Here is a 27,356-nt window from a genome sequence, read left to right on the forward strand (position 1 = left end):
CAAGAGCTAGGTTTACTAGCAGGTTGATCCATTCGGGAGTATTCTTGGGACAGCGCGTTTGGGGTCGGGACATCGGCGCTTCATCCGAAGCCCGCGAGAATTAGGTGATAGACCCCTAATGACGCTGAGCACCATCCATGATGTCCCGCCTTTCTCAAACCCGGGATCGAATCTGTACACAATGAGGAAGTGCTTCGATAGCAAGGCATGTTTCGCTTTATTTACCCAGTCACCTCGCCTGACCACGCCTCCCTTTGTACTTTGATGTCGCCAACAGGACGATGAGCGCGGGGTAGACATGCGTTTCATGTGCCAAACGGCGGATGCCTTAGCAATGCGCGGCAGCACGTCCGAACGTACTTCTAGAAATAACATCATCGGCTTACCGTCAGCATCATGCACCAGCAAAAGGAGGTGAATGGTCGGGTGTGTCCCAGAGGTGCCTATCCAGCTGTCGCTCACGTTGGGAATGCGCATTGAAGCCCACCATTCTCATAGAATTCCAGGATGCCCGAAGTGACCGAAGTGAACCTCCAGCAAAGATTATCAACCTTGAGGTCGTACCCGACTGGAAAGAGGACGAACATACGAACAAGACGACGGTCAGGCTTCGAGGACCAAACACCACCGATGGACGCTACCTCTGAACTTGGGATCAGGTACGCCTCTCCAGCTGTACGTTCGTGTAGCATACCTCCTCACAATTATCGGGCGTATGATAGATCGAGCCACGGGAACCTCATCCACGCCGTCATATATGCCAAGTTCGCCGCGCGCAGTGGGACTGAGGCGGAGTGGGGCAGGAAGGAGCTCACCGCGTGCAAACACGCTTCTCCTCGGGCAATTGCAGAAGAGCGGATTGATTCTAGCTGAAGGTGCGTCCCTTCTTCCTTCCGCATTATCCTCTTTCCCTCCGCATCTCCATTTTCCATCCCCCTCTGGCATCTCGATTGAAGAGAGGCTTGCTGACGCAATACAGGTCTCGCAACATACTACTCATGCGATGTCGCCTCGAACTTCTGTTTCTATCTCACCTGCGGAGTATCGCCGCCCACAGTGCTGCATCCCCAGCGCAGGAAGTCGAGATTTATTATCCCCATCCCAACACACAGAGAAGCTCAGGAGAAGAAGGAATGCGCAGTGCGCGTGAAGTTTGACACCACCGCGTTGGATGATGACGCAGACATTTATTGCTGCTACGTGTGCGACCAGCCGTGTCTCAACCCGGAGCTGGTGGCAACTTCAGGATCAGCGTTGCGGGGCACAAGCAGACGGAGAAGAGTTGGCAGAGCTGGTGAGATTTTAGTGTTTTCGGATATGTTCATGCCCACGTCTTGTCTTGTCTCGCTTTATGATAAAGCTACTACACCTTTCCATTGACGATATTGGTAACGGGCAACGTCGCACTTGACCCGAGACTTGACCTCGCATAACGGACTTTGCCACTCTGCATGACTAATGTATGCTGACAAACTAGCGTATCAATGACTCGGAGTTGAGTCAATACGGCTGCACGAGTGCTGGCTAACTCATAAATAGCGCACATTCTTATCGAAACGACTGATCATTGCACACACGACACCATAGCATACCATACCATAATGGATTCTTCCAGGATTTGGCTCAGTACGTGCCAATTTCGCAGCGTAGGAGCCAAGGGTACTCATGCGCTAGAATCAATTGCACCCACCAGTTACTGGCGCATCATCTGGGTTTGGACGCCTCATGACCGAGCTCGCGCTCAAGAAAGGCGACAAAGTCGTTGCGACGCTGCGCAAGCCCGACGCCATCGCCTATCTTACCTCTGTCTTCTCTGCTGAGAGACTTCTACCCATCGCACTCGATGTGACGAAGCGCGATCAAGTCAAGGACGCATTTGCGAAGGCGTTCGATCACTTCGGCCGGATTGACATTGTGTTCAACAACGCAGGCGTGCTGTTGCTAGCTGAGATTGAGGCGACAAGCGAAGAGGATGCACGCGCCATGTTCGAGGTTAATTTCTGGGGTGCCTCCCACGTCACTCAGGAGAGCTTGAGGGTGTTCAGGGAAGAAAACAAGCCCCGGGGCGGAAGACTCATTCAGGCATCGTCAGGGGCAGGGGCATTGGGCACCCCAGCGAACGGGTATTATTGTGCAACGTGAGTGACCGTTGCTCTATGAAACGCTCGAGAAGGTCTTTAACATAAAGCTCGCAGTAAACACGGTACGCAAACGTCAGAATCTGGGTGTCTGGTCATTGACTCTTGTCCAGCATTAGAGGGTCTCAGTGAGGCAGCAATGGACGAAGTTGACCCCTCTTGGAACATCAAGGTGAACCTACAGCTCAATCACGTAGTCCTTAGGCAGGCTCACGCACCATCATCTGGCATGCTCAGGTCACCATCGTTCAATTCGGCGCCTTTCGCACGAAGATTCTCGGAGAAAACGTCAACATCACTCCAAACCATCCAGCATATGACGGCAAAGAGTTTGCTAGCTGGCAGATCCGCAAGTTTCTCATGAGTTCGAGGGTCACGGGCGATGCAGAGAAGGCTATTGTGCAGGTGGAACGGCTTTCGCGTCTCGAGAACCCGCCCCGGCGCTTGCTGCTGGGTAAGACGCTGTTGCCGATAGTGCGGAAAAAAGTGCATGGGTATATGAGCGAGTTGGATAGTTATGAGTCGTGGTCGGATGACCTTGATATAGAAGCCGCAAAGTAGGTTTCACTGACGCAGTTTACGATGTGTGAACAATATCCGGCAATACTTTGAAGAACCAAGAGTGATAGTACATCGTTAGATTAGATATCAATTGGTAGGTTGGAGCTCGCGCGGCTCGAGCACCAGAGGTAATGCCTCGAGCGTGGGCCATGCTTCGGGCCCGATGTTCATGCATCTTTCAACAGTCAATCTTTGTAGAATGCATCCTTGGGCAGCGCGAGCAACTATGCACGATGCCAGAGAATCAACGTGAGGTTGTCCGAAGGGCGCAAAATCGACGTCGGGCAGCGAGAGCACCTCCAGCAGCGGTACCGGAACGTCATCCGCGGGAGAACCTTTCGGAGGTAGAAGGGCGTCGACGAGCCAAACGAGATTGATGTGTGATGCTTTCAACGATATCAGCGAGGGAATTGAGCTGAAGATTGCGGAAAGGGTTGCGTATGAAAAGTCAGGGAAGCGCTGGCCCGACTGCTGGATATCGAGGTGCACCACAGAACGCAGCGAAAATGTATGCGACAGCTCTGCCACTATGTTGATAGCCTCACCGCGGAAGGCTGATCCCATATAAATAGACGGAGGCGGCTCAAGGAAAGGAGTGGTCAAATTAGCGTCAAAGGCTGGACTGGAAAGGGGAGGGGAGGGTGTTAGCTTGCTGGCGTGAGCAAGTGAGACGAGCCGAGAAGCGCTCATGGTGGCTCGGTTCTGCGGCCAAGCGGCTAAATATAGATTGGTGGAATCATTGCGGAACCTTGGTGTCCCGAGGCAGAGAACGGAATGGTACCCAGAGAGGTCGAGAGCTGTGCCATCAGCGAGTCCCGTGATGGAATGGTGCGTAACAAAAAGTTCGCGGCTGGCTGAAAGAAATGGACGCGGAGGAGTAGAGCGATATGCGTCGTCTAGCCCGAAGGAGTCCAAGGGACGGGTAAGTCGAAGGGAAAACAATAAACGTTGGCATTGATAAATGGAATCCATGACGTGGAGTCGTTTCAGACACGGCATTTCCAGACGACGATCCTCGATTCCTTTTATCTGTGCGAGAGCCGAACAAAGTGCGAGCTCTTCAAGCGCCGACATGCCCTCCAGAAAACATGAATCAATATCGAAGCTTGGCGAATCCAGATGCAGTCGCTTGAGCCTGCTAGTGTCGACCAGCTGAGTTTCGGAGATAGGTGGCCAAAAGCCTGGTGTACACCTCAAGCTTAGTGCTTCGAGGCATGCCTCCCTGCTTTGATTCGCACGGCCTTGTTTTACGAGCTCCTTGATGACTGCGGTGAGCGATTCAAAGTCGACATCGAGGACCAGTTCATCCGTGCAACCTGTGCTTGCTAGCACCAGTTCTACAGCATCCTTGTTTTGAAACCTGAGATGTGCCGACACTTGAACATGGCTACTCCCCGCGCGGGACAGCATCTCAGCCGCCCGCCGGGGAAGCGCGATAACAGGACGGGTCCATAACGCCGGGCACTCAAGGGCGACGGCGCGCCAATGGCGGCAGACATAGGTGACGTTGATCCAGTACAAGAGACATGATGTCTCGCAGAAGTGGAACTGCCAAGCACATCTGTCCTGATCGTGAGCCAGAGCCACGCACTCCTTAAAGATTGCTATGAGCAGCTCCGAGGGCAGGCCGGCAACTGACATGTTGCGAGCTGGCTAAGCTATCAATATTCTTAGTTGGGTGCGTTACGATGAAACATTGCCTACTCACCCTACTTGAGACCGACGTGCTCTGCAAGAGCTTCAGGCGAAGCGGAAAGGAGTCGACTCGAAAGAAGGAAACCATGAAGACCGTCGGAAATGGCGTGGGAATCGGATTTTCAAATGCCACTAGCGTTACGATGGGCTTTTGACAGCATCGCGCACTTACTCGCTATAATGAAAGTATGTTACTCTAGATAAATGCCATCCGACCAACTTTCCCAGTCATCCGCCGTTTTATTCAACTCCTGCACCTTTTCCCTCAGGGAAGCAAACGTCTTCCTATGCAACGGCAGCCGAAGCGACGGATTCTCAAGATGCGTCAACCGCTCGATGACTTCCACCGCCTTTCGAGCGTCTCCGTCTGGATTTCCCGCCTTGATACGCTGGAGTGTCTGTGATCCAGGCAGGGACGGGTCAGCGTACGCGGGGTGCTGCGGTACGTCCCGAACGTTCACCGTGAAAATCTCGGTGCGGAACGGACCGGGCTCGATGATTGACACCTTGCAAGTCGCCGCTTTGTTAGCTTTCGCTCTGGGGGCTTCCTCTGAGGAAACAACGCACCTTGATGTTCCACTCTGGACGCAGCTCTTGGACGACGGACTCTGTCAAACCCTCCAGCGCTGAAGATTGGGACCGCTTCGTCAGCGAACGCAAGCAGTAACGACTGAGCGCTGAGGGGTGAGCTACACACCGAATTTCCTAAAGTAAAAGAGTGCGAGTGAGTAGTGCAGTTCATTTCTAACGAGAACATCGACGCACGACGCAGAGTAGTACGGAGACGCGGGGATACCCACTAGACCTCCTCGAGACGACACCTGCAGCAGCCGACCGCCGCTAGGTTTGTTCACTTCTCGAAACACCCTAATCGCCTCCTTCGTGACGTTCGTTGCGCCCCAGAAGTTGACTTCCATGATAATCCTTGCGCTTTGTTCGTCCATCGACTCGAGTTCGCCGAGGATGTTCTGGCCAGCATTGTTGAACACGACATCGATACATCCGAACGCTTCCAAACCCCGCGAGAACGCTGCCTGCACATCTTCGCTTTTGGTCACGTCGACTTTAAGAACGAGGAGCTTGTCAGACGGGTATGTAGCTGTAAGGTCAGACAGAGCCTCGGGCTTGCGCAGTGTGGCGACGACGATGTCTCCTTTTTCGAGGAGGAGTTCCGTCATGTAACGCCCGAAACCGGAAGATGAGCCAGTAACTTGCGAATGGTCAGTGACACCAACACCGTGGATTTTGCGGATGTCCTCACCAAGCCATACTCTCGGACGTTTCTGACTGGGAGGAAGAGACATAATGTTCAAGTGATGAAAGCACTTATCACAGGGATCCTCAACGCGGGTATCCGATGGCGCTTGGACTTCTATCGGAATATCGGTCCGGAGGCTCTATGTGCTATTCTTGACGCACCCTATGCCCACGTTTCGTAGAGGAGAACCGCGATCAGTAAGGTCATAGAGTCACATAATTTAAATGCTCCTCCCCGTGAGGATTCGATGGTCACGGTATAGTCATCTGGAAGGTTATCCATATGCGATCACATTACTTAGCGATCCCGGGACAAGGTTAGAGAGTGCTTGTGCGCCTCAATACGCGATAGGTACATAATACGGAGGAGCACGTCCTTGGTTCTCCGTCCATAGCTCAGACAGTGCTTCGACGACCTCCTGCGGCAACGGCCCTTTCTCGCTAGAAGCAGGTATAAAAATATGGAATGAACGGGGACTAGACATAACTTGCCTGGCGTCGATGTTTGCCTCAAGCTGGGTGACACTGCTCGCACCGAGGATGACAGCGTCGCTTGGTGTGAGTCTACTATGGTGCTGCATCCATCGGAGCGCTACCTCGGGGCCGCTTAGGCCGTGCTTCTGCTGAGGTAGACATATCGATGAGTACAATTAGAGGTAACGAAACATCGTTTGACTCACCAGCAGTTCAGATAGCTGATCGAAAGCGGCTGTGTAACGCGAGTATCGCATGCTCAGTATCTGTGACATATCTGTTGTTGGCTTGGAGCCGGACAATAGGCCACGTCTGAACGTCGTATCGTGAGTATATGAAGCATACATCATGAATGGGGCCTACGCTAAAGGACTATACGCGTGAAATCTGATTTTGTGCTTGCGAAGACAAGGCATCAACCTGTGTCTATATTAGTCCCATCTCAAAAGAGGTTGCCAGCTTACATACTCGGTTTCAACGTTTCTTTCGAGAGCGTTGTATGGGCCCTGATAGACCGTGGGCTGGATCCACCCCTTCACCTTCGCAATTCCGACGAACTCGGCTACCTCCCAGGAGTAGAAGTTACTTAGACCAAACTCCTCGCTTTCGGCAGTCATCGTTAGCGACAGGTGAAGTGAGGAATTGCGCTGAACTCACAACATTCCCTCACGAAACATCTTATCCACCTCGCTCAGCGTCTCCTCGAACGGAACGCTCCTATCTGGTGCGTGCAGAAAGAAGACACGGATCTTTTTGCCGTGAGGCCCAAGGACACGGATAGAGGTATCAAGTGATTCGCGAAGTTTTGTTGGGACGGCATCGCCTGGAACAACTGGGCATGCCCTGCGAAACAAGATGTAAGAATATGCTCTGAGATGAAACGCGAAGGACGTACTTCGTGTCAAGTATGGCATCTTTCAGATCCAGCTGACCGAGAAACTACGGCCATCAATCAGTAAGCGAGACGATGTAAGTGGATTGTCTAGAGGACGCACCTCTTCGCTCGTTCCAAGGCCATAACGACGCGACGTGTCGAGTGCTTTGTAGCCTCGCGCCGTAAAACAATCTATCATCTTCTGGCAGTCCTCCAGGCTGTGAATGCGTGTAGAGGGTGTACCCTCTTTGCCGAAGGACGCGCAACCCTGCGAATGTGGAGGTGGTCAGCAACGGGAACGATGATGTACAAATGAGCGCGCACGTAGATAAGAGGGACGCGAGAAGACATGTTGAGGGCAGTCGGAGTGCAAGCTCGAGCTGACTCGAGCTATTTAACCACCTCCATCAACTAGGATCGTGGGCATTGAAGTAGGCCAAGCCCTTGCGGAGAGAGTAATGCTGAGGGACGCGTTAGCCATCAACATCCACTCCAAAGCCCCTCAACGTCGGCGTATAACCAAACCACTGACACCCAAGTGAAGGCTTCGCCGGGAGATGACAAAGATCAAGGGAAAATTGGGCCGTATTTGGGCATGAATCAACGGGCGGTGCCAATCGACAAAGCGACGTAGAGTCATATACAGCTTTGAGGTGAGTACTGTAGTTGGCGATTGGTGAGGTTGGATGATGCGTTGGGCCGCCAGACAACGCCGATGCCTTACAGGCCTTAAGGCTGAGGCCTGAGGGAGGCCTGAGGGAGGCCTGAGGGAGGCCTGAGGCATCAGAGGGAGTGACAAGCTAACAGCGCTCTGCTTGGGCGCTTAAACTCGGGTCAGAGCGACGTGCCGCAGGATCGGAGTTTAATCGGAGCTCGGAAACAAAAGCCAGGAGGATGTTTCGAAGTTCGAACACACATCCGCGCCTAGGCTCTCGGAGTATACCAATGTTAACTCGAGGACAGCACCTGTGATCCTTCTTTTTCAGCTCTTATTACATGGTAATTATTTGCCTCGGTGCACAACTGGAAACGCATATGACGGAGCGCGCCCTTGATGTTCCATCCACAGCTCAGATAACGCATCAAGAAGCTCCTGTGGCAGGGGCTCTTGCTCGCTACAACTAAATATTTAACGCGTCAAAAGATGCGAAAGACACAACTTCAATGACATACCTTGCATCAAGGTTTTCCTCAAGTTGGGTGATCGTACTTGCACCGATTATGACAGCGTCATCCGGTGTAAGCTGACTATGATGTTGAATCCATCGGAGCGCCACTTGTGCGCCAGTGAGGTGGTACTTTTTCTAAAAAGTGCACCCCAGCATAGCATGAGTGAGTAAGTAATATAACATCGTGGCTTGCCCTACTAGTATCTCAACATATCGGTCAAAAGCGGCGGCGTAAGGTGAGTAGCGCGCGCTCGCTATGGGGTGCAGAGCAGCAATTGGCTTGACGCCGGATAGCAGGCCCCGCCTAAGTTACATGAAATGAGTGAATAAAAGTAGACGATAACAAGTGGACCTACGCCATAGGGCTATACGCATGAAATCTGATCCCGTGTTTGCGGAGACAGGGGATCAACCTGTCCACATCCGTTAAACAGCTCACGAGCGTACAGGAAAGAGGCATACTCGGACTCGACATCTCTTTCGAGAGCATTGTGTGGGCCTTGGTAGACCGTAGGCCGAATCCATCCCCTTGCCTTTGCAATCGCAACAATCTCGGCGACCTCCCAACAGTAGAAGTTGCTGAGGCCAAACTCCTCGCTTCGGCATTTTGGATCCTCGTGAGCAACGAGTAGCGAGGTATTGACGGCTGCTAGTGAACTCACAAAAGGCCATCTCGGTACATCTTGTCCACCTCACTCAACGTCTCCTCAAAAGGTACACTCCTGTCCGGAACGTGTAGGAAGAAAACGCGGATCCTCCTGCCATAAGGTCCTAGGACACGAATTGAGGTGTTGAGAGATTCGCGTAGCTTGACCGGAGCGGCGTCACCGGGAGTAACTGGATACGCTCTGTAATTAACATTCGATAAGAATTTTGACGGAATGATGTTGTAAAAGACATCTGCACTTCGTATCGACCATCGCCTTGTTCAGGTCTAGCAGACCGAGGAACTGAGTTCGCGACATAAGTAGCTGACAACTGCACGCTTCTGCCTTGGACACACCTCCTCACTTGATCCATTCCCGTAAACTCTTGACGTGTCCATTATTTTGTGACCCCTAGCGGTAAAGCCATCGATTATCTTCTGGCATTCTTCCAGATCATGTATCTGCGCAAATAGGGTGCCCTCTTTGCCGAAAAGACCACAGCCCTATGAAGTTGGAAGGAATCAACGGCAGGGATGAATGATATCACGCAAACAGCTACGCACGTAAATGAGAGGAATACGCGACGACATGATGTACGCTGAATGTAAGAAGGAAGAGTCATGGTGTTGGGCAGCCTTCTGCCCTCTATTTTAGGCGTCTCCGAGGAATAGGGTCACAGCTTCGTAGTGGATAGGTCTCGGTGGCGGAGACAAAGCTGAGCCCTACGTCAGTTGTCGATAGCCCTTGCAGTCTAAAAGTTTCCCCTCGATCAAGGTGATCGAGCTCATGTTTCGGCAACAACTGACAAAGACACAAGATGAAATTGGATTCAGCCGCATCTGGGTTGAGGCTGATCACTGTTAGTCGATCGAGAGAATGAAGCTAAACAGAGTCATGAGAGGAATTGGATTTCATAACAGCTTGGGCTATGAAATTGGAGCAATACCTCGGGGCCGCTAGAAGATGTTGAGGGGCGCTTTGAGTGTTGACGAGCAGGTTCCGCTCTAATGCAGTCATTGCCAAAAAAGGCAAATATACCCCTGAGCTGACAAATCAGTCTATCTTGACCTCAGCTCGCTGATGTGTTCGACGACGCCGACGCCTTACGCGTCCATGGGAGATTGCAAGGCCGCGGGCGTGACATCAGCGTGATATCGACATTCACGAGATCATGGGGCGACTCCTGGCGACTCGCCATTGATTCTCGGTGGTCGTGAGTTTCCATGTCGTGGGTCTTTTCCATGTTGAGCTTTTGGGGTTCGACGACCTGTGCCGCGTCCAATATCTATAAGAGGGACAGCGGGCGAGGTGATACTACCCTGAACTTGTCCTTCCTTTCAGTACTCGACGACGCATATCACCCTCAATCTCATGGCGAACAGTTCGAAAATTTGGCTCAGTAAGTAGTAATTTAGCGCAGTCCGCTCATCGATCTACCGTGACGTGCCCATGTAACCACCTTTCCTCATCTACGCCTGAATACAGTCACCGGCGCCTCTTCAGGTTTCGGCCTCGCCATGACCGAGTACCTCCTTTCCAAAGGCGACACCGTGATCGCGACTCTCCGTAACCCCTCCGCCATCTCCCATCTCTCATCGAAGTACCCCTCCTCGCAGCTTGATGTCGTCCAGCTCGACGTCTCGCAGCGCGCGCAGGTTGTCGCTGCGTTTGCACACGTCAAGGAGAAGTTCGGAAGGCTGGATGTTGTGTTCAACAACGCGGGCGTGAACATTCTCGGCGAGGTAGAGAGCCTGATGGACAACGAGGGCTATATGGAGGATGCAAAGAAGGCTTTCGACACCAATTTCTGGGGGGCTGCGTATGTGAGTGGGGAGGCGGTAAAGTTCTTTAGAGAAGTGAATCCGAAGGGATATGGCGGGAGGCTTTTGCAAACGTCGAGCACGTTGGGCGTCAATGGGAGGCCATGCGCGGGGTTCTATGCTGCTTCGTGAGTGCTTTGAATGTCACGGACAGGACGGAGGCTGATCAGGGGGTCGGGGCTGGTAGTAAGCATGGTGAGTCGATTCGCAAGAGTAGGTGTCGCGGATGATGTACTCACGATGAACTGTAGCACTCGACGGCCTCAGCGATTCGCTTGTCCAAGAACTTGACCCGAGCTGGAATATCAAGGTGCGCTGTCTCCATTCCCTCCAGCTCTTCACTCTCCCCCCACTTCATCTAACGAGCATTCTTCTGCTCCCGTTCAGGTAACCGTCATCTGCTCTGGTCCCTTCCTCACCTCCTTCGTTGGCACGAACCAGTGGCTACCCGAACAACACCCTGCATACGCCGCGCCCGACTCCGCCTCGTCCAAGTTCCGCCACTTCCTGACGAATCCGCCACCGATCTTCGCAGACCCTGCCGAGGGCGTCAAGGTCGTCGAGAAGCTGGTACACATCGAGGGCCCGCCGCTGCGCTTCCCGTTGCATGTGATCGCGGCGGACAGGATGCGCGAACGCGCAACCCGGCTGAAGGAGGATGCGGACGCGTATCAAAGCTGGTCGGAGGGGTTTTCGGGAACGGGAGCACGCATATAGTAGGGGCATGTGTATGTTTTACAGTAAAGTGGCAACCTAAAGAGTTGATAAGTCAGTTAATGACTTGTAGGACGTAGACAGGAAAAATCAGAGAGAAGATAAAACTGTTGCAGGTCATACACAAGCGCCAGCGGCCTCGTGTCGGATGTACGAAGTCGTGATACACGTTGTTCATCCTGGTTTCGAGACGCAAAGAAACATGCGTACTCACCTATTGACCTCTGTCGCTCCCTCCCTCAACAAGCAAAACTCTTGAGCATAAGTTGGTTGCGACCTGAGACTACACTAACAAAGGATTCAAGTTGAAGCACGCGTGAAACTTGATGGGGAGGAGAGGAAGAAGACGCACTATTAGCAGACTCGGTGCTGCAGGACGGGGTTGAGAAGCTCGAGTGGGAGGAATACGGAGGATATGTTCGGTAGATGACCGCACGCAACCAAGCTTGCGAGTTCCTTAGTATAGATTGCTGATTGAATGAGTGCTCTCTGGGCAGGTGAAAAGTTGCACGTCTCTCGAAGGACGACGTGGAACGGGTTCGCGTTTAGTACGCGCGCGTCGTCGCAGCAAATTGGAGCGACGGCCGAGCGGATCGGAGTTCGGAAGGGCGCGGTGGGTCGTCCATATAAGCTCCGAACGCAATGTTTCACTTTCCCCCTGCATTCCCCTATCCGTGCATGTTGCTCTTGTCCATCCAGTTATGTACAGGAACAGAGACATCGCGCATGAATATCCAAAATGCGCCAGTACTCACCGTCTCCTCTCCTTGACGCCCACCACGATCCAAGTATACCCGCTCCCCTGAGCTCGTAAGTTCCTCAAGCAAGTATGCCCTCGCCAGCGGAGGCGATGGCTCAGGCCCCGCTTCTGGGGACTCTGTTCACCATGTTCCTCTACGGAATTACCTGCGTCCAAGCGTTTTACTACTCGCAGAACTACCAGGATGATAGAATGGGGGTCAAACTTGTTGTATGTGTATCAGTCTGCTATGTTCGTACCGCGATTTGTTGACCCACCTTCGCGCTGAAGGTCGCAGCTGTATGGTGCGCGCCTTCGACATCTGGAACTCCTGACTTGCATATCCATCCATGGTTTCAAGGTTGCTGGAGACGGCTCATACTGTCCTCTCGATCTACTTCATCGAATGGTACTTGATCAACAACTTCACCAATGAAGAGAATCTCTTTCTTGTTAATTGGTACGTACTTTCCTGCATATCTTCGCTGAAAAATAGCGCTCCGTTAACTCCTCATCAGGGGTATTCCTACGTCGTTTATTGTCGGCGTGAGTGCATTTACTGCTTTTCGCGAGGTAGTTTGTGTGACGAGCGGCGTGCCTAGTTCACCGTCGCTTTCGTTGTCAATTTGTCAGTCCGTGATAACGTTTAGACCTTCGACTATGAAGTCTAACATTACTTCCGCTACAGGTACTTCATTTGGCGATTTTGGAGGTGTGAGTTGATCATACATTTTTCTTCTCCTCTTTGGGCCCTGCTCTTACGTCTGCGTCCGATCAGTATCGAGGAATTGGGTCGTACCTGTCATTCTGGTACGCTGCCGGCTTTTGCATATGCAATTTGAAATGATCCTAAGTCATCGCCTTAGCTTATGCTAGCCGTCGCTCGGTACGGTGAGTCTATCACCTTCTTCGGTTGGCTGCCTTTGAGTTTAACGTGGTGGTCTCCTTAGCGGTGGGATTACTGAACTCGGTTCGTGCGTAAGTACGTTTCTTGACGTACCCCAATGTTGATTCTGACCTTCACGTAGAATCAAAGACGCTGTCTGGGAAGACTTCCGAGCCAACGATTTTGTGTGTTTTCCTCCCCGCATATGTTCTCGCGTCGAAGTCTCTTACTGGCGGCGCGTTCAAGGTTTTCATCGTCGTGGGATACGTCCTTTCCGTCCTCGTCGACGCTCTTATCGCCGTATCTTTGTGCTGGCTTCTCCATAGTCTTCGGACAGGCATCAAGCGGTACGTCATCGTGGCATTGTTTGTGGATGCTTACCTGACTCGGCCGAAGAACCGAGAACCTTATCGACAATCTCATAATCTACACCATCAACACAGGCGTATTGACTTCGTGAGCCATTCTAATCGTGGTTGCTCATCCAGTCGACTAATTACCGCCTAGACTCGGGGCAATCCTCGTTCTCATCCTGGTGTGTGCCTCTGTATTTCCGATTGACGGTGCGACCCTGAGAAAACTCATCTAGTTCCTCACGCTGCCCACATCTCTCGCATTCATCGGCGCGTTACAAGTGCAATGCAAGTGTGAGCATCTCACGCCGTTGTTATCCTGAAGCATCTGACGGTTGAGAGGGACCCTGACGTATGCTCGTCCTCGTAGTGTACGCTATCTCGCTCCTCGCGTCCCTCAATTCGAGGCACTCTACGCTCAGCGCCTCGCAACCTTACACGTCGTCGCTTATGGTCCATAACAACACCTTTGCCATGTCCCCGACACGGAGCTTCAGCGCCAAGCGGAGTGGTGGGAACCATGTTGTGAGTGAATCTATCTTCCTGATAACGATACGCAGGCGCTGAAGATGCGATGGTAGAGCCGCATTGAGATCCACAAATCAGTCGAGACGGAGCATGATACCGGTCATGGTGACGATGCGTCGGTTTGACCAGGAGAACGGAAGAAACTGAAAGGTTTTGTACGATTACACTGATGTATAGTATTATGCGATAATATGTACTTCTATCTGGCCACATGCTACCAAGTGCACGTATACGCCGCCAGGGTGGAGGTTGTCGTATTCTCTGCCGTACATGCGGTAGGCGAGGGCTCGTGCATGCGTTCGAATGTCGTCGCGCTTGGTCCAACCAGAGAGTCGGAAGGCATGAGCATGGCTGTCGGCACACCCGAAGGACGAAGAAGAGAAGCAGGAGACGCATCGACGGGTTGTCCAGTCGGGAAGTTCTGGAGAGATGTACTAGAGATTGACTAGAGGTTTCTGATCTATTGCATATTAACCTGGAGGGCAGTATCTAGCAAACGGCTTCTGCAGGCGGTGTTCGACCCAAATAGCGTGGATCGAGCCGCGCTTTTAAGCGCTTGAGATCAGTAAGCAGAACGGAATATACAGTCTGTGTCGCCTTGTTTCTGGTGGGGACATGCGAACACATCGCGCCTCAGTACTCCATCGCATCCGGCTTTTGGTGATAGCAGATTCAGATAGTGACACAGCTTGTTGTCGTTCTCTGGAGAACGTCTACTCGAGGGCAGCCTAGTGTCAGACCAATGTCAGACGCTCGCGGTTGTGGTCAATGGTAATCGTGGGAATTAATAGCGGCAAGCGCCGGCGAGCGGACGCCGAGGTTTATCCCGGCGCGTGCGAGTAGCAGAAGGTTGCCAGAAGGTCTGCATTATGGGGGGTGGTGACCTCACCTTGACCTCACCAAGCACCCAAAGGCTGTCCACCTCATAGTGTACACCGTTATACGCGGGCGCAACGCCGCATCCTTTATGCACCCAATGTGGGCCACTGGCGCGAGGCCGGGCGTGGCCCGATCGGAGGTGTGTAGCAGTATTACTAGTACTAGTATTGACGCATTTTTAGGGTGAAGGCATTTGGCCAGGTGGCCGGGGTAATTGCTTCGCCGAGGCTCGGCACTGTGCATGGAGAGCAAGGTAAGGTGGTGGACGTGGCATGGGTTAAATGTAGTCGCCGAAGGTTATAGTTTACATACGTATATGGCACGCGCTGCGTTGTCCGATGTTGTGGTGTGTAAGGTCCGGGGAGCCTGACGAAGGGTGTGGTCTATCTTGGGCACATCTATGAGGGGAGGGAAGTGAAACGTGCTTGTGCTGGCTGATAATCAGCTCGTAAATAGTATGGACGGATGAGTTCTGTGAGGTTCGGTACTGTGTCACTTGAGCTATTTGTGGATTGCGCGAGCTTACAACTGTTCCGCTATACGCGCAAGATCAGCGTCTAAACACATCGACTGTGAAGTTCAAGTGAATTCTGCCGTCACTCGAACGTGAAGAGCTCTGGATAGGCTTATCTACTGCAGTGTCTCATGATGTGTCAGATTTATAAAACCATTTTCTGTGCCACAACTTGAGGTGTTGCTTCCTCTTGCGGTCAGGTACCCTTACAAGACTTGCGGGCCTGTTTAAAGAACACGCGTTTGATGGCCCTTACAGGGGTTTCACTACAGCGAACCAGCAGGTCTGCCGAGAAGAGAAATCAACCTATTGAGCATGTCAACTCGAGGACGACGAGGACATGTCGAGTGTACGTCCGTATGATTCTGGAATATTGATGAGCGGGTAAGCAACGTTCAACATTGGCAGCATACCCGACGCTCGCGCACGTGGCGACGGAGGTGCGACATATCCCTGGCCGGCGCTTACACAAGTGCGATGGTTTCACACCATGGCCATCGTTGTCCGCCCGCCAAGCTGCAAGCTCAGCGGTTCACGATGGGACGCGGTGTTTGGACCCCAGGCGCTCGAGTACGAGCAAACATGAGGCGAGATTCGCGATCTCCATTCGCGGTGCCGTCCTGAGCGTGCTTCAGAAACAGGCGACTGTTAGACGGGTACCTTCGGCGTCGGGTGTGCGCGGACGTGGACGTTCGAAGTGCGACTTCCGCGGTACCGAACGGTGAACTTCGCGGGGAACTTTGTGTTTGTTTTTGTCTAGGGGCTTCTGATAAGCTGCATGGGGGCTGTGAAGGTATTACAAGCGAGAAAATGGTGACACCTTATCGATATCGCTCGCTAGTACTGTGCGCGAGTACTACGCCAAACCTTAAGATATGTCTGCGTGGAGGGGGCCGTGTTGTACCCAAAGACTGGTAGTGAGCATAACTGCCCTGATGATATGTGCATGATGGAAGTCTTCAGGTGCAGCTGTTTGTATTCATTTTTAGAATAATTCACCTCTACAAATAGTTCATGGGAGACTCTGAGAGCATGTTCATCGTCACCATCTCAGACGCTGTATGGAGGAAATTGTTTTAGGACGTGCAGTCTATAGATAGCTGAGCTTACCTCTATCTTTAGCTCTAGTCAGCGTAGATAGAAGCGATTCAGGGGGCGGAACTTGCGTGACTGCGAGGCCATGAGCATTTCATGAGTCTCTGAGGACCTTCAAGGTCGCGCGAGCAAGCAACGAGTCGAATATGACTGGAAAGGTGTCGATCTATTTTCGACGCAGGCGTAGCGTGCAGAACATCCAGTATTTTTGGCACATTACAAATGCAATACAATCCTCCTCCGAAAGATGATGTCGTCGCCGAAGGAATTTGTGAAAACGCATGCAGCAACCCGCAACAATCTCCTCTCACCTTGCAAATGTTGTCGTGCCGCTGGTCCGCCGATCAATGTGTGTCCATCGTTGTGGGCAGAAATGCCTCAGGGTGTCATGAGGAGCCGTCGGCCGGTTTAGCGACACGGGTAAGCTCAGGGAAGCCCCGGAAGCCGGCTATTAATAAAGGCTCGGCGAAGCGGCTTGAGCCAAGGAGCGCCGGTGTTCTAGAAGATGTGATGTAATAAATTGATGGTTGTGTTGTACGGCTAGCGTTCGCGCTCCAAAAATCGAAGAGAGGCCAATCGAGCAGGCAGAGGGATGGCAAGTGGTTTGCAGCAGCAGCAACAAGGAGGGACAAGAAACGGACGAGACGGACGCGTGCCTGGGAGACGGCACCGAGACGGCCAAGGAGGTTGCCACGACGCGGGCGGTGCTGGGTGATCCGAAATAGACGTCGTTGGTGCTAATTATGGAGCGAGAACGACGGCTGCAAATTTGGATCCAAATCCGGCGATGGGTGACACTCGGGTGCCGACCAAGACCCCCCACTCAAGGATATGTCTAGCGTCGAGCAGAGATGGCGGAACGAGTGGTGTAGTGTGATGAATAATTGGGGACATAAGCGAGGAGTAATGAAGGTCTGGGCTTGGAGTGGAATGGGGAGGCGAGGACGACGGGGTGTGTGCGGAGTGTGAAAAGAATTGAGATTATGCCGGGGTCCTTGTTGATAGTTAAAAGGCAAGTGAGACGGAGAGGCCATCCATCGCCGCCTGTTAAGGATCTCCCTCGACACACAACTCCCTCACACTCTTTTTCTCACCCTCCCCTCCCCTTCCTTCTCCTCCTCCCCGGCCTCCGTCGTTCTTGCTTTCTAGTATCCACTTTTCAACACAGGCACTCTTTTCATCCACAGCGAGACGACTCCAATCGCAATGTACAAGTCCCTTCCCCTGCTGGCCCTCGGGCTAGCTGCATCCACCGATTATGTTCATGCCCAAAAGGCCGGTTCTATCGTCGAGGTCGGCAGCACCCTCGTTAGCGCCATGATGGTATGTACCAGGTCCCCACCGTTTACCTCCAATGCTCATCTCATCGTCTCGTCAGATGTTCCTCGGTAACAACGAGAAAGTCTACATTCTTGACAAGACGGAGGGTAACAATGCCACCATCGATGGCCACCCAGCATGGGGTTCCGTCTGGTGCGTCATTCACTCTTTATCCTCCCCCCTCCCATCCATCCGTCGTCGGCGCTCTTGCTGACACGTCACGTCGTTAGGGATATCAATTCACACCAGGCCGAAGTGATGGAGGTCCTCACCAACACCTTCTGCGCATCCGGCATGCATCTTCCCAACGGCTCGTTTGCCACCTTTGGCGGTAACGGTGCCATCGGCCCCGGCGGCAATATTGGCAGCGTCAAGAACTCTGCCGGCTCGGGCGCTTACGACGCGACTTACGAGGACTACGACGGCACCAAGTCTATTCGTATCCTCAACCCTTGCTCGAGCAGCCAGGACATGTCCAGCGCCGAGTGCCAGTGGTTCGACAACGCCACCGTCCTCTCAATGCAGAAGCAGCGATGGTATTCGGCAGCTGAGGCCCTTGGTGACGGTACTATCGCCCTCATTGGTGGCTTCGTCAACGGTGGTTACATCAACCGCAATACTCCCAACACCGACCCCGAGTACGAAGGCGGTGCTGCCGAGCCCACCTACGAGTTCTATCCCACGCGTGGCCCTGCTACTGTCATGCAGTTCATGATCCAGACATCTGGTCTCAACTCGTATGCGCACACCTACCTCATGCCCTCAGGAAAGATGCTTGTTCAGGCTAACGTCTCGACGAGTAAGCCGCCTTTGCCCTTGTTTCCGTCCACCATTATTGACAGGGTTGCGTAGTGCTCTGGGATCCCGATACCAACGAAGAGACCGCTCTCCCCAACATGCCTGGTAATGTTGCTCGTGTCTACCCCGCTTCTGGTGCTGTTGCTATGCTTCCCCTGACCCCGGCCAACAACTACACCCCTACCGTCCTGTTCTGCGGTGGTACCGATATGCCCGACCAGTACTGGGGCAACTACTCGTTCCCTAATTACAACACTTGGAATTACCCAGCATCCACCGACTGCCAACGTATCACTCCCGAGCCTCAGGATGGCTCTACTCCCGCGTACGAGCAGGACGATGACCTGCTGGAGGGCCGTACCATGGGTCAGTTCATCGCACTCCCTGACGGTACTATGTTGGTTGTCAACGGTGGCCGCAACGGTACGGCTGGTTACGCCCAGGCTACGGGGCAGACACCCAACTTCGGTGATATGGCTTACGGAGAATCTCTTGCTGCTGGCCCTGTCGGCACCCCTGCGATCTACAACCCTAACATGCCCAAGGGTCAGCGTTGGTCGAACGCCGGCCTCGGCAACAGTAACATTGCTCGCCTCTACCATTCGTCTGCTATCCTCCTCCCCGACGCTTCTGTCATGATCGCTGGCTCGAACCCCAACATTGACGTCAACTGGACCACAATCTACCCGACCACTTACACCGCGGAGGTCTTCTACCCTCCTTACTTCTCTGCCTCCGTCCGCCCTCAGCCATCTGGCATGCCTCAGACATTGTCGTATGGTGGTAACATGTTCAACCTTACTGTTCCCTCCAGTTCGTACACCGGCTCCGCCAACGCCGCTGCTGCTAACACTAGTGTGGTCCTCGTACGTGGCGGCTTCACGACCCACGCGATGAACATGGGTCAGCGCCACATGGAGCTACGCACGTCGTACACGGTCAATGACGACGGGTCGTACGTGATGCACGTCGCGCAGCCGCACCCGAACCCGAACATCTTCCAACCCGGACCGGCGCTCCTGTTCGTCAACATCAACGGCATCCCCTCGAACGGGTCGTACGTCATCCTCGGCTCGGGCAAGGTCGAGACGCAGGCAACGAGTGACGAGTCGACGCTGCCCTCGGCACAAAACTCGTCTTCGAACGCCCAGGGCTCCGGCTCGGGCAGCAACTCGGGCGGCGCTGCGTCGTCGCATACCGGCACGATCGTCGGCGCTGTTATCGGCAGTGTCGCTGCCGTTGCTCTCCTCGGTGCGCTATTTGGTGTCTGTGTTGCCCGGCGAAGGCGTGCGGCGGCGGGTCGGCAGGCCCCCTTGTCGCGCGGAAGTGCGGGTGGTGGGCCTGTGGGCCCGACGGGCACGCGCTCGGTGGGCGCACATCGTTTTCTTTCTGGCGTTGGATAGAAATGTGCTGACTCTGTTTGTGTTGTTTTGTTTGTTTGTAGGGTTCTGAGGGGGTCTATAATGCATACAACGACAAGGCGTGGGGCGGCGGGAGCACGGCGAGTCTGCAGGCGCCGCTGGCGGGAGGGTATCGCGACGAGCACGAGATGAGAACGCCGCGCGGGAGCTTCGATCCGGCGGGCCTCGGTCAGCGGCCGAGCGATGTCGGGAGCTATGCTTACGGCGGCGCTCGCGCGGGTGCTACGCCTACACCTGGCAGCAGTGGTGCGGGCGACGACTGGGAGCGGTATATGGCTAGTAATGGCGGGCGGTTATCATAATTCCCCTAACATCCCTATTTTCTTCTTTTTCTCTTTCTGATCGGTTATGGTTAGGGCCGCTCGTGGACATTGTGGATTGATGTTTTTACCCTGTTGACTCTTCTTTTTGTTGTCGTTGTCGTTGATGTTGACGGATTGGATCTGTTACACTTTACTGACTGACTAGGAGTAGTAGGCACTGTACTGCGCAGTGTAGGGCTTTGGTGATGTGGGCTTGGTGATGTGTTTTCTCGGGGAGACTTGGTTTTGGTATACACCCTCATGGACAGGCGAATTTATCCCCCTTTATTCCTTTCTTACCTACTTAGTTGTGCTAGAGCTATATGCAATACGTACGGTACGACACGGACTAAAGACGAGCGTTTACTTTGTTGTCTTCGTCGAGACCACGCTCGTTTGCTCGTGCTCTGCGCCGTCTTGTTGTATGTGTTTCGGCTGCCGTCGTCGCTCGTTTGTTAGGGGTGTCTTTGTGGTATTTAGCTGATGTCTTTTGTTTCTTTGTTTCTTTGGGCTTATGTTGTATTGGGTTTTTAGGTTGATGGTGACTTTTGGTGTGAGGTGCTGGTGTGAGCGCGAGGATTGGGAGCGAGATTTGATGCTGGTCTACTGCACAAGTTAGGGGCGCATCCGGATGTGGGATGTGGTGGTGCAATCGGGCGCTGGCGGTTTTGGCGGGTCAATTCGAGGTTTGTGGGTTTGTAGGCAGCTGCAGTGCTTGCTCTTGCCTCATTGTTTTGTCACCTCGTTGTCTCGGACCGAGCAGAATGAGCTAGAATCAAAGATCCTCCTACTTAGCTCTCTACCAATGCTCCCTCTATTCGGACTCAATTTCACTCGTTGAGCAACACTTCGCGTTTCATATTGCTGGACGGCTTCAATCATAACTTCCGGCCCGTGGCTTCAAGAGATATTCCGCACACAGGTCTATCGTCTCCCAAGCGATACGCATCTACTTGCTCAGCCCCATCATCACCAGACGGTCCTGTGATCCAGGAGCTCTGATGCTTTGATCCCAAGAATACTGGTGCGCTCACTCCTTGCTTTGTTGCTTCTAGGCCGATCTCGGTTGCATTAGTGGCGTGTTCGTCGTATGTCAGGTACCGGCGGCCTGGTGGAGATGATAGTATAAACGCCGGTGACGGATTCTGACAATGGTTAGCGGCTTGATCGAAGTATGACATGCGCCAAGCTTGGGACTGCTCATGTTTATCACGATGTTGCTGTGCAAACCACCCACGGCGATCCTCTGGAGGTGTTACATACGCATGGTATATCTTACACCTCAATCATGAGCCGCCATTTTCTCGGCGCGCGATATCTATGGACCGACACATCGGACTCACGCTGGCTTGATAGCGTCATGATGATCAGTGGTGAGGGCGAGTTCTTTCATTAGAGGCCGCAGCGAGAACTTGCTCGGTACGCCCATGTAGAGCGTCCTGAAGTGGGGCAGCAGCGTAGCCAGCACATACAATTTCGGTTGGGCAAGAATGCGGGGTAATTTGTCTGTAGCTCAGGCGAAGACTGAATAGTAGATGAAACGTACAGCAGTATCCACCGAAGTCATATCACGCGTGAATGTCTGGCCAACCCGAAACTCGAGAATGCGGTGTCGAAAGAAACGGTTGTTGATTGCGAAGCAAGATAAACCCGAAAAGCCCGGCAGCCATAGCCAGACAAAGCAAAAGACGCCCCCTGTGCGCGAATGTGTGAAAGCATCAATCAAACCTAGAGAGGGTGCGAAGTTGGTTGTCAAATACAGATATACACACGACCGTGTAGTAAATAAGCTTAAAAAAGTAATGATGGTGGTGGTTTTTACACTCGTACATCGTCAAACCCGGAAGGCTTGCCGGTGTTCCACTGCGACCTGTCACCGTGACCGTTGCCGAACGGGTGGACGCTGTACCCTGGGTTCCCGATAGCCTCGTCTGAGCCTGGGTCGTGCTTGGTGTCGACCTCGGCGAGCTCGTGCGACTCGACGTTGACGAATACCTGCTGGCGTGTCAGCGTCAAGAATTTCAAACAGGCTGATATGACGGGTGCGACGTACCTGAGCACGAGATTGGGCCTGGCCGGTCTGTGGACAATTTTCTGTTAGACCGCGGCGGGGCGTGTCGGCGGAATGACTCACTCTTACGCCCGTTGACTTGACCTGAGCACTAGCAGAGCGCTCAGATGCGTCAAAACCACCACCCTTGCGTGAGTTCAAGCTGGACATCAAGGAGTTTGTGTACAACTTCGGCAAAGGGATGTTGAATATCAAGTAACTGCAGAAGTGTGAGCAATGTCTTTTCCCGGAACCGAAACCACTTACATCCCGGAGGGCTACATAAAGCGACACGTTAGTCTAGGTTGAAAAGCACAGCGTAAATGAGATAGATGCTTACGACGGAGCAGAAGATGATGAGATTGATAGTCGCGCAGATTGCCGTCAAGAGACCGGTTTGGAGAGTGACTGCAGAGGACCCGACGTTAGCGGTGCTTCGCAGACTACCCGAGTTTAGTTCTCGTGAACGCCGACTTACGCCTGACCACCCGGTTGATCACATCGTCCGTAGCCGCAAAGCCAGTCCGCAAAGTGCGCTGTGTTTCAAAGTCAAATTAGCGCTGATCCGTCTTGCAGATCGTGGCCGCGTACTAAGTGCCAAACTAGGACGGAGGCGATAATGATGTCTGCGAGGGCAGATGCAGCGAGCCAGAGGATGACGACGTTCTCGAACTTCGTGAAGTCGATGAAGCTGGTGATGAAGGTACTGTAAATGCACGACGCCAGTGCTCCAGCTATGATGGCGAGGTGTCAGGATAACGCAAAGAATTCGTTCAGGGAAACAAAACGTACCAAAGTTTCCAGCGGCGCAGACGCAAATGGCCATCACGGCCCAGATGTTGTTTGTGATAACTTTGACGCGCCATGCGAAGAAACATTGCACCATTGCCGTGATGATACCCTAGTATGATGGCGAATGTCTTGGTCAAATGCCAGTACCAGGGTGACAAAAAGAAAGCTTACCGCTAAAATTGGATCTGATCACAGTCGTAGTTAGTGAATGCTCGAACTTGCACCTGTAGGATAAATACCTGTTGAAAAGACTGTTGAACAAGCCGTCAGTCATCTACCTCAATCAAGGTAGGTAATACAGACACGCACCCCAGTTCTCCGTTGCTGCCTTTGCGTCGTCGCCTTTTGAGGAGACTTGGTAAAAGAGCTTATCATGTCCATTGCTGGACTCACCGAAGTCAATGATTAACCGGTCGTATATGTATACCACCAAGAACAAGGTGTTGGCAAAGTCCAGCATAAACAGGACCCATATCTTGGGAGGAGTAAGTCATTACACTATGGAGCTAGGAAAGGCGGACGTACGAAGAGTTTCATCCACTTTTTGTCCCTATCAGTGGTCAGCTCCGGAATAGGTGGGTGAGGTCAAGAGACACACTGCTTGTAGGTGGCAAAGTAGAGGTACACCTGGAGGATGAGGACTCCAAGGAGAAGCACGTTGATCATGATGCCGATGAAGAACGGCCCTTGGCTAAGTGCATCCCGTCAGCGAACGACATGGACTGCACCGAAAACATGAACGTACATCAGTTCCGCGATTGTTTCAGGCATGATGATCCCTTCGATCTAGTGAGTGCAGCAGAAGTCGAAGAGAAGCGTCAGGCGAGGTGCACAAATAACCCGGGAAGAGAGTTAGGCTGAAATAGAGGGGATCCGGCGGTATCCCGAAGTGCACGCATATTATAGCGTACCTGCTGTGCTTGCGACGGTGGTCCGTATCGGGTGATGGAGAGTTACCACGTCTTACGGTACCTTTGCCAGGTTTCATCACTTTGTCAATCTCTTCCGAGTTCACACGGAGGATCATGTTCCTGATCGAAGCCGTGAAGTTTTGCGGGGTGCAAAGGGTGTTGGAGCGGTTCAATGCGCATCCACGGGGGAAAGCATGCTCTCATGAGCCCACATGGTCCTGTAAATGTTTTTCAAGCAGGAAGTGGAATCAACAGTGTACCGTTGGAGGGTCGTTACGAAGCTATAAGCCGACCTACGAGCGCTTGAAAGACACTGCAGCGGCTCTGGACAGAACGACTCGGATAAGAGACACAGCTCAGGTGAGGTTCAAAACTCGCTTGAACGCGACCTCGGCTTTCGTTTTTCATTTATTTGTTTAATGAACTCTTGCGTGCCACGATGTCTTATCGAGAACACAGAACCCGTTCAACGACCCTGATGCGGCATTGAATAAGAATCGTCACTCGATGCGGCTCATGGGAACTCACGCCCATACTTGCTTTCAATTCAGTCGGTGATAGCTTCGTGATCGCAACCAGCAACCGCTAACAATCGACGGTGATCGGAGAGTTATTCTTGAGCGTGATGATGATTGAGATTGACCTCAGTTCGCAGCCGCGATGGTGAGCGTCATGTTCTGTGAAACTGTTCGACATTGCCCGAAGTTCCGCGAAGGGCGACTTACCGCGTGTAAGTCGGCACATAAGTAGATTGACGGAACCTGTAGACCTGCTCCCGCGTTTCAGTCTGATTTGAAGCCCCGTCGGTAGTAGCCGAGACGATGCCGAATCCTAGCCGAAGCCTGCCGAGGTACGATCGCCTTGAGTTGGACCTCAATCAGCTCTACTGAGTGATCTCGAGCATCATCAACTCGCTGTTTGCCTTCAGATATAGAATACTGATCCATCAGCGCCAAAGCCTCGGACACATTGTTTGTCTGTCATAAAGCGTGGAAACGCGATCTGCATCGTTGGTTTCAACAGCGCCACTAAATTTGAACGCATTCGTACAATATCGCAAAGGTGCAAGTAAAGGTAAAGACGTACTCTCACACCGGTTGCCCATCGGCTAGGCGCTTCTCAGATGCCGCTGCGTAGGATTAAGCTTTCGTGGCTTGTTTCTGCCAAACCGAAAGTTTGGCTCTCAATCATCCAGGAAGCAATCCAATTTAGGACTTTGACAATGTTCAGATTTCTCCGGGGGAAAGAATCGAGCCTGGGCCCACCCAAATCCATTGGTACGAACATACAGGATATCACGAAAACGCTGTACCTTTGGTGCGTCGCCGACTCCGCCACTGCGACGTCAACTTTGCAAAGCTCGCTGAAGAACGCGTTTACTTACTATGTATGTTATTCTGTTGAAGCCTATTAAGAGTATCAATCCGTTGACCCAAAGCAAGAACTTCGCGTGCGTTCTGCATCATAGAGTGAGTTGATGTTCCTGGCTTCTATCATCAAGGAGAAGCAAATATTGCCTCAACGGAGGTCAAAATTAAGAATGATCGGCTCTAGTATGCAAATAATAATGAGCCTTGTGCACTTTCGGCTTCGCAAGTCGAGACTGACCATAAGGGTTGTGCAGGTTGCGGACTTTTAATCACTCACTCGCCGATCGTAAGCGAGTGGCTTATTCCCAAGCTTCCACCAGCCTCCACCGCAACCAACTTCTCACTCGGATGATCCATTGTACCTCTGGAACACCGTCCCGCCCCACGGTAACCTCCCCGAAGGGGTTGACGTCTGTCGGCGTCCTTCCCAGCTCCCAGTACAACGCCGAAACATCTCTGGGAGGAGTGGCAACCCACTGTGCCACTAACATTAGGAATTAGTCCCTGTTACAATAAGCGACTCGAACCTGAGGCCTTGAGGAGCTACTCAGCCTTCTTCCGGGAAAATGTACTTCTGTGCCAACCCCGTTTGAGTCAAACCTATTCTCCGTCGCCTGTTTTCTCTAGCGACGTAGAGCCATAAAACCGGGGTGACAGAGATAGTAACTGCGCTTTCGTAAAACTTCAACAGCGGTGATCTGCCCTCCATATGAGCTTGGGCACGACCACGGGCCCGACAAGGCGGGGTTGCCCCAAAGGTTACAGTATAGCCGCTGTAACCAAACGAGTTCCTGTTCACTTATTGTCTCGCCCATTACAGTCAACTCCCTCTTAACCCATACCTCTTCGTGGACACCCACAGGTATGGGTTAACGGGGAGTATGGGTTTGGAGAATGTACTAAAAATAGATGTAGAAAATACGGAGAAAATAAATATATTTGGAAAAGGCAATAGTAACCTGGTCATGTAGATGAGCAGCCTTAGAAGAAGCACAACTATCAATCTTCGATGTTGACATTCTCTTTGATAGCTCTGCCCGAAGTTGACGCGTCGACAACCAGGAAAACATCACAATTTTGAGTGCTTGGATCGTTCATAAGTTGTCGAGGTACCGTGCAATCACATACCGCTTCAAGCCCCTCTTGGCGCAAGTTCGGATGCTTGGCCGAATACATTTGGAATACATGGAAGAAAACACGTCAAAAATACAGTAGACCTCGGTGATATTGGCCACTTCCAATGGGTTTTAGTACACTTTCATAAAGTTTTTTGACAACACAACCAAATTTTCCCCTAATGACCTGAAAAGTATGCCTTTTGGGGACATTTGGGGATAGTTATTACTGCTAAAAGTACCGAATGTATGGGTTTTTTCACCCTCAAACCCATGGGGTATGTGGTATCAGGGGATTATGGGTTTCGGGACCCATTTGGGTGGGACAAAACACGATGGGTAGCAAAACCCATGGGTTAATAGGGAGTATGGGATTGAAGGGGTATGGGTTAAGAGGGAGTTGACTGTACACCCCCCAGACGATCTTTGCACGCTACAGGGTCGACGTGAGGATCATCCACCCGCGGATCTCCGACTCCAGTACATACCATACACACCAATTTGCGTAGATGGCTCGATGGTAAACTGGCAGACGATCGACTTGGACGTAGCATACGATGGAAAAAGGACTTTGTACTTTGATCTGGAGTCCGTGAGAAAAGATCGCGCGGCTAGGAGCGCTCTCCCCCGACTCGGGGCGCCGACGGCATTCTTATCACTGTAGGTGGCATATAGTAGTGCTAAAGGCCGTCGTGCCGTCGGGCATGCGCGTGGCCGTGAAAGTGTGTGAACGTCAAGTGAGGTGAAACCGTGGTGAGCATGGATAAAACAAGACTTCAAGTTCGTATGCCGTCACATATGATGTCTGATCTTAGTACCTGCAAAAATTGTTGGCAATCCCAGAGGGAGAGTGCGAGATAACCAGCGAGGGGTAGAAGGTGCTCACCAACGGATGCTCGTATCGCCATTGCAAGGAGGCAGTGACAGTTGAGTT

General features: G+C 52.5%; 10 protein-coding genes across 10 annotated transcripts; 6 read left to right on the forward strand and 4 right to left on the reverse strand.

Moving 5' to 3' along the window:
* The first annotated feature begins 325 nt into the window (after positions 1–325).
* CONPUDRAFT_169098 (uncharacterized protein) lies at positions 326–1,550 on the forward strand. The gene is made up of 4 exons (XM_007775662.1): positions 326–439; positions 499–659; positions 723–875; positions 980–1,550. The coding sequence occupies exons 3-4, from the start codon at positions 758–760 to the stop codon at positions 1,378–1,380; spliced, it is 519 nt and encodes a 172-aa protein (XP_007773852.1). The 5' UTR covers positions 326–439; positions 499–659; positions 723–757; the 3' UTR covers positions 1,381–1,550.
* Positions 1,551–1,585: 35 nt separating this feature from the next.
* Positions 1,586–4,284, forward strand: CONPUDRAFT_111629 (NAD(P)-binding protein). The gene is made up of 5 exons (XM_007775663.1): positions 1,586–1,630; positions 1,698–2,138; positions 2,196–2,203; positions 2,252–2,310; positions 2,376–4,284. Exons 1-5 carry the CDS (start codon positions 1,602–1,604, stop codon positions 2,697–2,699), a joined length of 861 nt encoding a protein of 286 aa, XP_007773853.1. The 5' UTR covers positions 1,586–1,601; the 3' UTR covers positions 2,700–4,284.
* Positions 4,285–4,585: 301 nt separating this feature from the next.
* On the reverse strand, positions 4,586–5,605 carry CONPUDRAFT_131302 (NAD(P)-binding protein; the record flags this gene model as incomplete). Its single annotated transcript, XM_007775664.1, has 4 exons — positions 5,160–5,605; positions 5,092–5,099; positions 4,962–5,020; positions 4,586–4,900 (listed from the first exon to the last, which is right to left on the reverse strand). The coding sequence occupies exons 1-4, from the start codon at positions 5,570–5,572 to the stop codon at positions 4,586–4,588; spliced, it is 795 nt and encodes a 264-aa protein (XP_007773854.1). The 5' UTR covers positions 5,573–5,605.
* A 285-nt stretch (positions 5,606–5,890) lies between these two features.
* CONPUDRAFT_131304 (Aldo keto reductase) lies at positions 5,891–7,657 on the reverse strand. The gene is made up of 10 exons (XM_007775665.1): positions 7,532–7,657; positions 7,324–7,460; positions 7,121–7,267; positions 7,021–7,064; positions 6,783–6,968; positions 6,594–6,728; positions 6,489–6,545; positions 6,332–6,437; positions 6,144–6,274; positions 5,891–6,092 (listed from the first exon to the last, which is right to left on the reverse strand). Exons 2-10 carry the CDS (start codon positions 7,348–7,350, stop codon positions 5,990–5,992), a joined length of 936 nt encoding a protein of 311 aa, XP_007773855.1. The 5' UTR covers positions 7,351–7,460; positions 7,532–7,657; the 3' UTR covers positions 5,891–5,989.
* Positions 7,658–8,002: 345 nt separating this feature from the next.
* On the reverse strand, positions 8,003–9,405 carry CONPUDRAFT_158628 (Aldo keto reductase; the record flags this gene model as incomplete). The annotated part of the gene is made up of 9 exons (XM_007775666.1): positions 8,003–8,114; positions 8,173–8,303; positions 8,367–8,472; positions 8,525–8,581; positions 8,631–8,765; positions 8,831–9,016; positions 9,075–9,118; positions 9,172–9,318; positions 9,379–9,405. The coding sequence occupies 9 exons, from the start codon at positions 9,403–9,405 to the stop codon at positions 8,003–8,005; spliced, it is 945 nt and encodes a 314-aa protein (XP_007773856.1).
* Positions 9,406–10,117: 712 nt separating this feature from the next.
* CONPUDRAFT_85100 (NAD(P)-binding protein) lies at positions 10,118–11,459 on the forward strand. Its single transcript, XM_007775667.1, has 5 exons — positions 10,118–10,214; positions 10,301–10,763; positions 10,823–10,830; positions 10,887–10,945; positions 11,023–11,459. Exons 1-5 carry the CDS (start codon positions 10,187–10,189, stop codon positions 11,350–11,352), a joined length of 888 nt encoding a protein of 295 aa, XP_007773857.1. The 5' UTR covers positions 10,118–10,186; the 3' UTR covers positions 11,353–11,459.
* A 719-nt stretch (positions 11,460–12,178) lies between these two features.
* CONPUDRAFT_169105 (uncharacterized protein) lies at positions 12,179–14,304 on the forward strand (the record flags this gene model as incomplete). Its single annotated transcript, XM_007775668.1, has 16 exons — positions 12,179–12,319; positions 12,380–12,393; positions 12,450–12,548; positions 12,607–12,634; positions 12,691–12,716; positions 12,777–12,802; positions 12,867–12,898; positions 12,955–12,979; positions 13,039–13,062; positions 13,117–13,321; positions 13,371–13,430; positions 13,482–13,509; positions 13,564–13,621; positions 13,698–13,852; positions 13,909–13,960; positions 14,033–14,304. 16 exons carry the CDS (start codon positions 12,179–12,181, stop codon positions 14,302–14,304), a joined length of 1,245 nt encoding a protein of 414 aa, XP_007773858.1.
* Positions 14,305–15,593: 1,289 nt separating this feature from the next.
* On the forward strand, positions 15,594–17,068 carry CONPUDRAFT_169106 (uncharacterized protein). Its single transcript, XM_007775669.1, has 2 exons — positions 15,594–15,818; positions 16,888–17,068. Exons 1-2 carry the CDS (start codon positions 15,726–15,728, stop codon positions 17,056–17,058), a joined length of 264 nt encoding a protein of 87 aa, XP_007773859.1. The 5' UTR covers positions 15,594–15,725; the 3' UTR covers positions 17,059–17,068.
* Positions 17,069–17,549: 481 nt separating this feature from the next.
* CONPUDRAFT_93143 (uncharacterized protein) lies at positions 17,550–20,184 on the forward strand (the record flags this gene model as incomplete). Its single annotated transcript, XM_007775875.1, has 5 exons — positions 17,550–17,666; positions 17,722–17,816; positions 17,894–18,462; positions 18,516–19,828; positions 19,906–20,184. The coding sequence occupies 5 exons, from the start codon at positions 17,550–17,552 to the stop codon at positions 20,182–20,184; spliced, it is 2,373 nt and encodes a 790-aa protein (XP_007774065.1).
* Positions 20,185–21,662: 1,478 nt separating this feature from the next.
* On the reverse strand, positions 21,663–23,883 carry CONPUDRAFT_111643 (uncharacterized protein). Its single transcript, XM_007775670.1, has 15 exons — positions 23,772–23,883; positions 23,625–23,717; positions 23,552–23,576; positions 23,420–23,501; positions 23,336–23,368; positions 23,266–23,277; positions 23,198–23,211; positions 23,027–23,135; positions 22,826–22,968; positions 22,713–22,770; positions 22,575–22,642; positions 22,502–22,512; positions 22,319–22,454; positions 22,238–22,264; positions 21,663–22,179 (listed from the first exon to the last, which is right to left on the reverse strand). Exons 1-15 carry the CDS (start codon positions 23,795–23,797, stop codon positions 22,003–22,005), a joined length of 1,014 nt encoding a protein of 337 aa, XP_007773860.1. The 5' UTR covers positions 23,798–23,883; the 3' UTR covers positions 21,663–22,002.
* Positions 23,884–27,356: the final 3,473 nt, after the last annotated feature.

The sequence above is a fragment of the Coniophora puteana genome, assembly GCF_000271625.1.
Source record: "Coniophora puteana RWD-64-598 SS2 unplaced genomic scaffold CONPUscaffold_15, whole genome shotgun sequence".
NCBI classification, from domain to species: Eukaryota; Fungi; Basidiomycota; class Agaricomycetes; order Boletales; family Coniophoraceae; genus Coniophora; species Coniophora puteana.

What these genes read in the sequence shown, in the direction of transcription:
- CONPUDRAFT_169098 (XM_007775662.1), top strand. Translation starts at nt 758, where the DNA reads ATGCCAAGTTCGCCGCGCGCAGTGGGACTGAGGCGGAGTGGGGCAGGA. An exon ending in CGGATTGATTCTAGCTGAAG is followed by an intron (nt 876 to 979) that starts GTGCGTCCCTTC and finishes GACGCAATACAG; the next exon opens with GTCTCGCAACATACTACTCA.
- CONPUDRAFT_111629 (XM_007775663.1), top strand. Translation starts at nt 1,602, where the DNA reads ATGGATTCTTCCAGGATTTGGCTCAGTAC. An exon ending in TCCAGGATTTGGCTCAGTAC is followed by an intron (nt 1,631 to 1,697) that starts GTGCCAATTTCG and finishes CCCACCAGTTAC; the next exon opens with TGGCGCATCATCTGGGTTTG. An exon ending in ACCCCTCTTGGAACATCAAG is followed by an intron (nt 2,311 to 2,375) that starts GTGAACCTACAG and finishes TGGCATGCTCAG; the next exon opens with GTCACCATCGTTCAATTCGG.
- CONPUDRAFT_131304 (XM_007775665.1), bottom strand. Translation starts at nt 7,350, where the DNA reads ATGTCTTCTCGCGTCCCTCTTATCTAC. An exon ending in GATGCCATACTTGACACGAA is followed by an intron (nt 6,969 to 7,020) that starts GTACGTCCTTCG and finishes CTTGTTTCGCAG; the next exon opens with GGCATGCCCAGTTGTTCCAG. An exon ending in GAGGCAAACATCGACGCCAG is followed by an intron (nt 6,093 to 6,143) that starts GCAAGTTATGTC and finishes ACCTGCTTCTAG; the next exon opens with CGAGAAAGGGCCGTTGCCGC.
- CONPUDRAFT_85100 (XM_007775667.1), top strand. Translation starts at nt 10,187, where the DNA reads ATGGCGAACAGTTCGAAAATTTGGCTCA. An exon ending in CAGTTCGAAAATTTGGCTCA is followed by an intron (nt 10,215 to 10,300) that starts GTAAGTAGTAAT and finishes GCCTGAATACAG; the next exon opens with TCACCGGCGCCTCTTCAGGT. An exon ending in ACCCGAGCTGGAATATCAAG is followed by an intron (nt 10,946 to 11,022) that starts GTGCGCTGTCTC and finishes GCTCCCGTTCAG; the next exon opens with GTAACCGTCATCTGCTCTGG.
- CONPUDRAFT_169106 (XM_007775669.1), top strand. Translation starts at nt 15,726, where the DNA reads ATGGTTTCACACCATGGCCATCGTTGTCCGCCCGCCAAGCTGCAAGCT. An exon ending in TTTGGACCCCAGGCGCTCGA is followed by an intron (nt 15,819 to 16,887) that starts GTACGAGCAAAC and finishes TTGTACGGCTAG; the next exon opens with CGTTCGCGCTCCAAAAATCG.
- CONPUDRAFT_111643 (XM_007775670.1), bottom strand. Translation starts at nt 23,797, where the DNA reads ATGCCTGAAACAATCGCGGAACTGAT. An exon ending in AAAAGTGGATGAAACTCTTC is followed by an intron (nt 23,502 to 23,551) that starts GTACGTCCGCCT and finishes ACTCCTCCCAAG; the next exon opens with ATATGGGTCCTGTTTATGCT. An exon ending in CTGCGCCGCTGGAAACTTTG is followed by an intron (nt 22,969 to 23,026) that starts GTACGTTTTGTT and finishes TCGCCATCATAG; the next exon opens with CTGGAGCACTGGCGTCGTGC.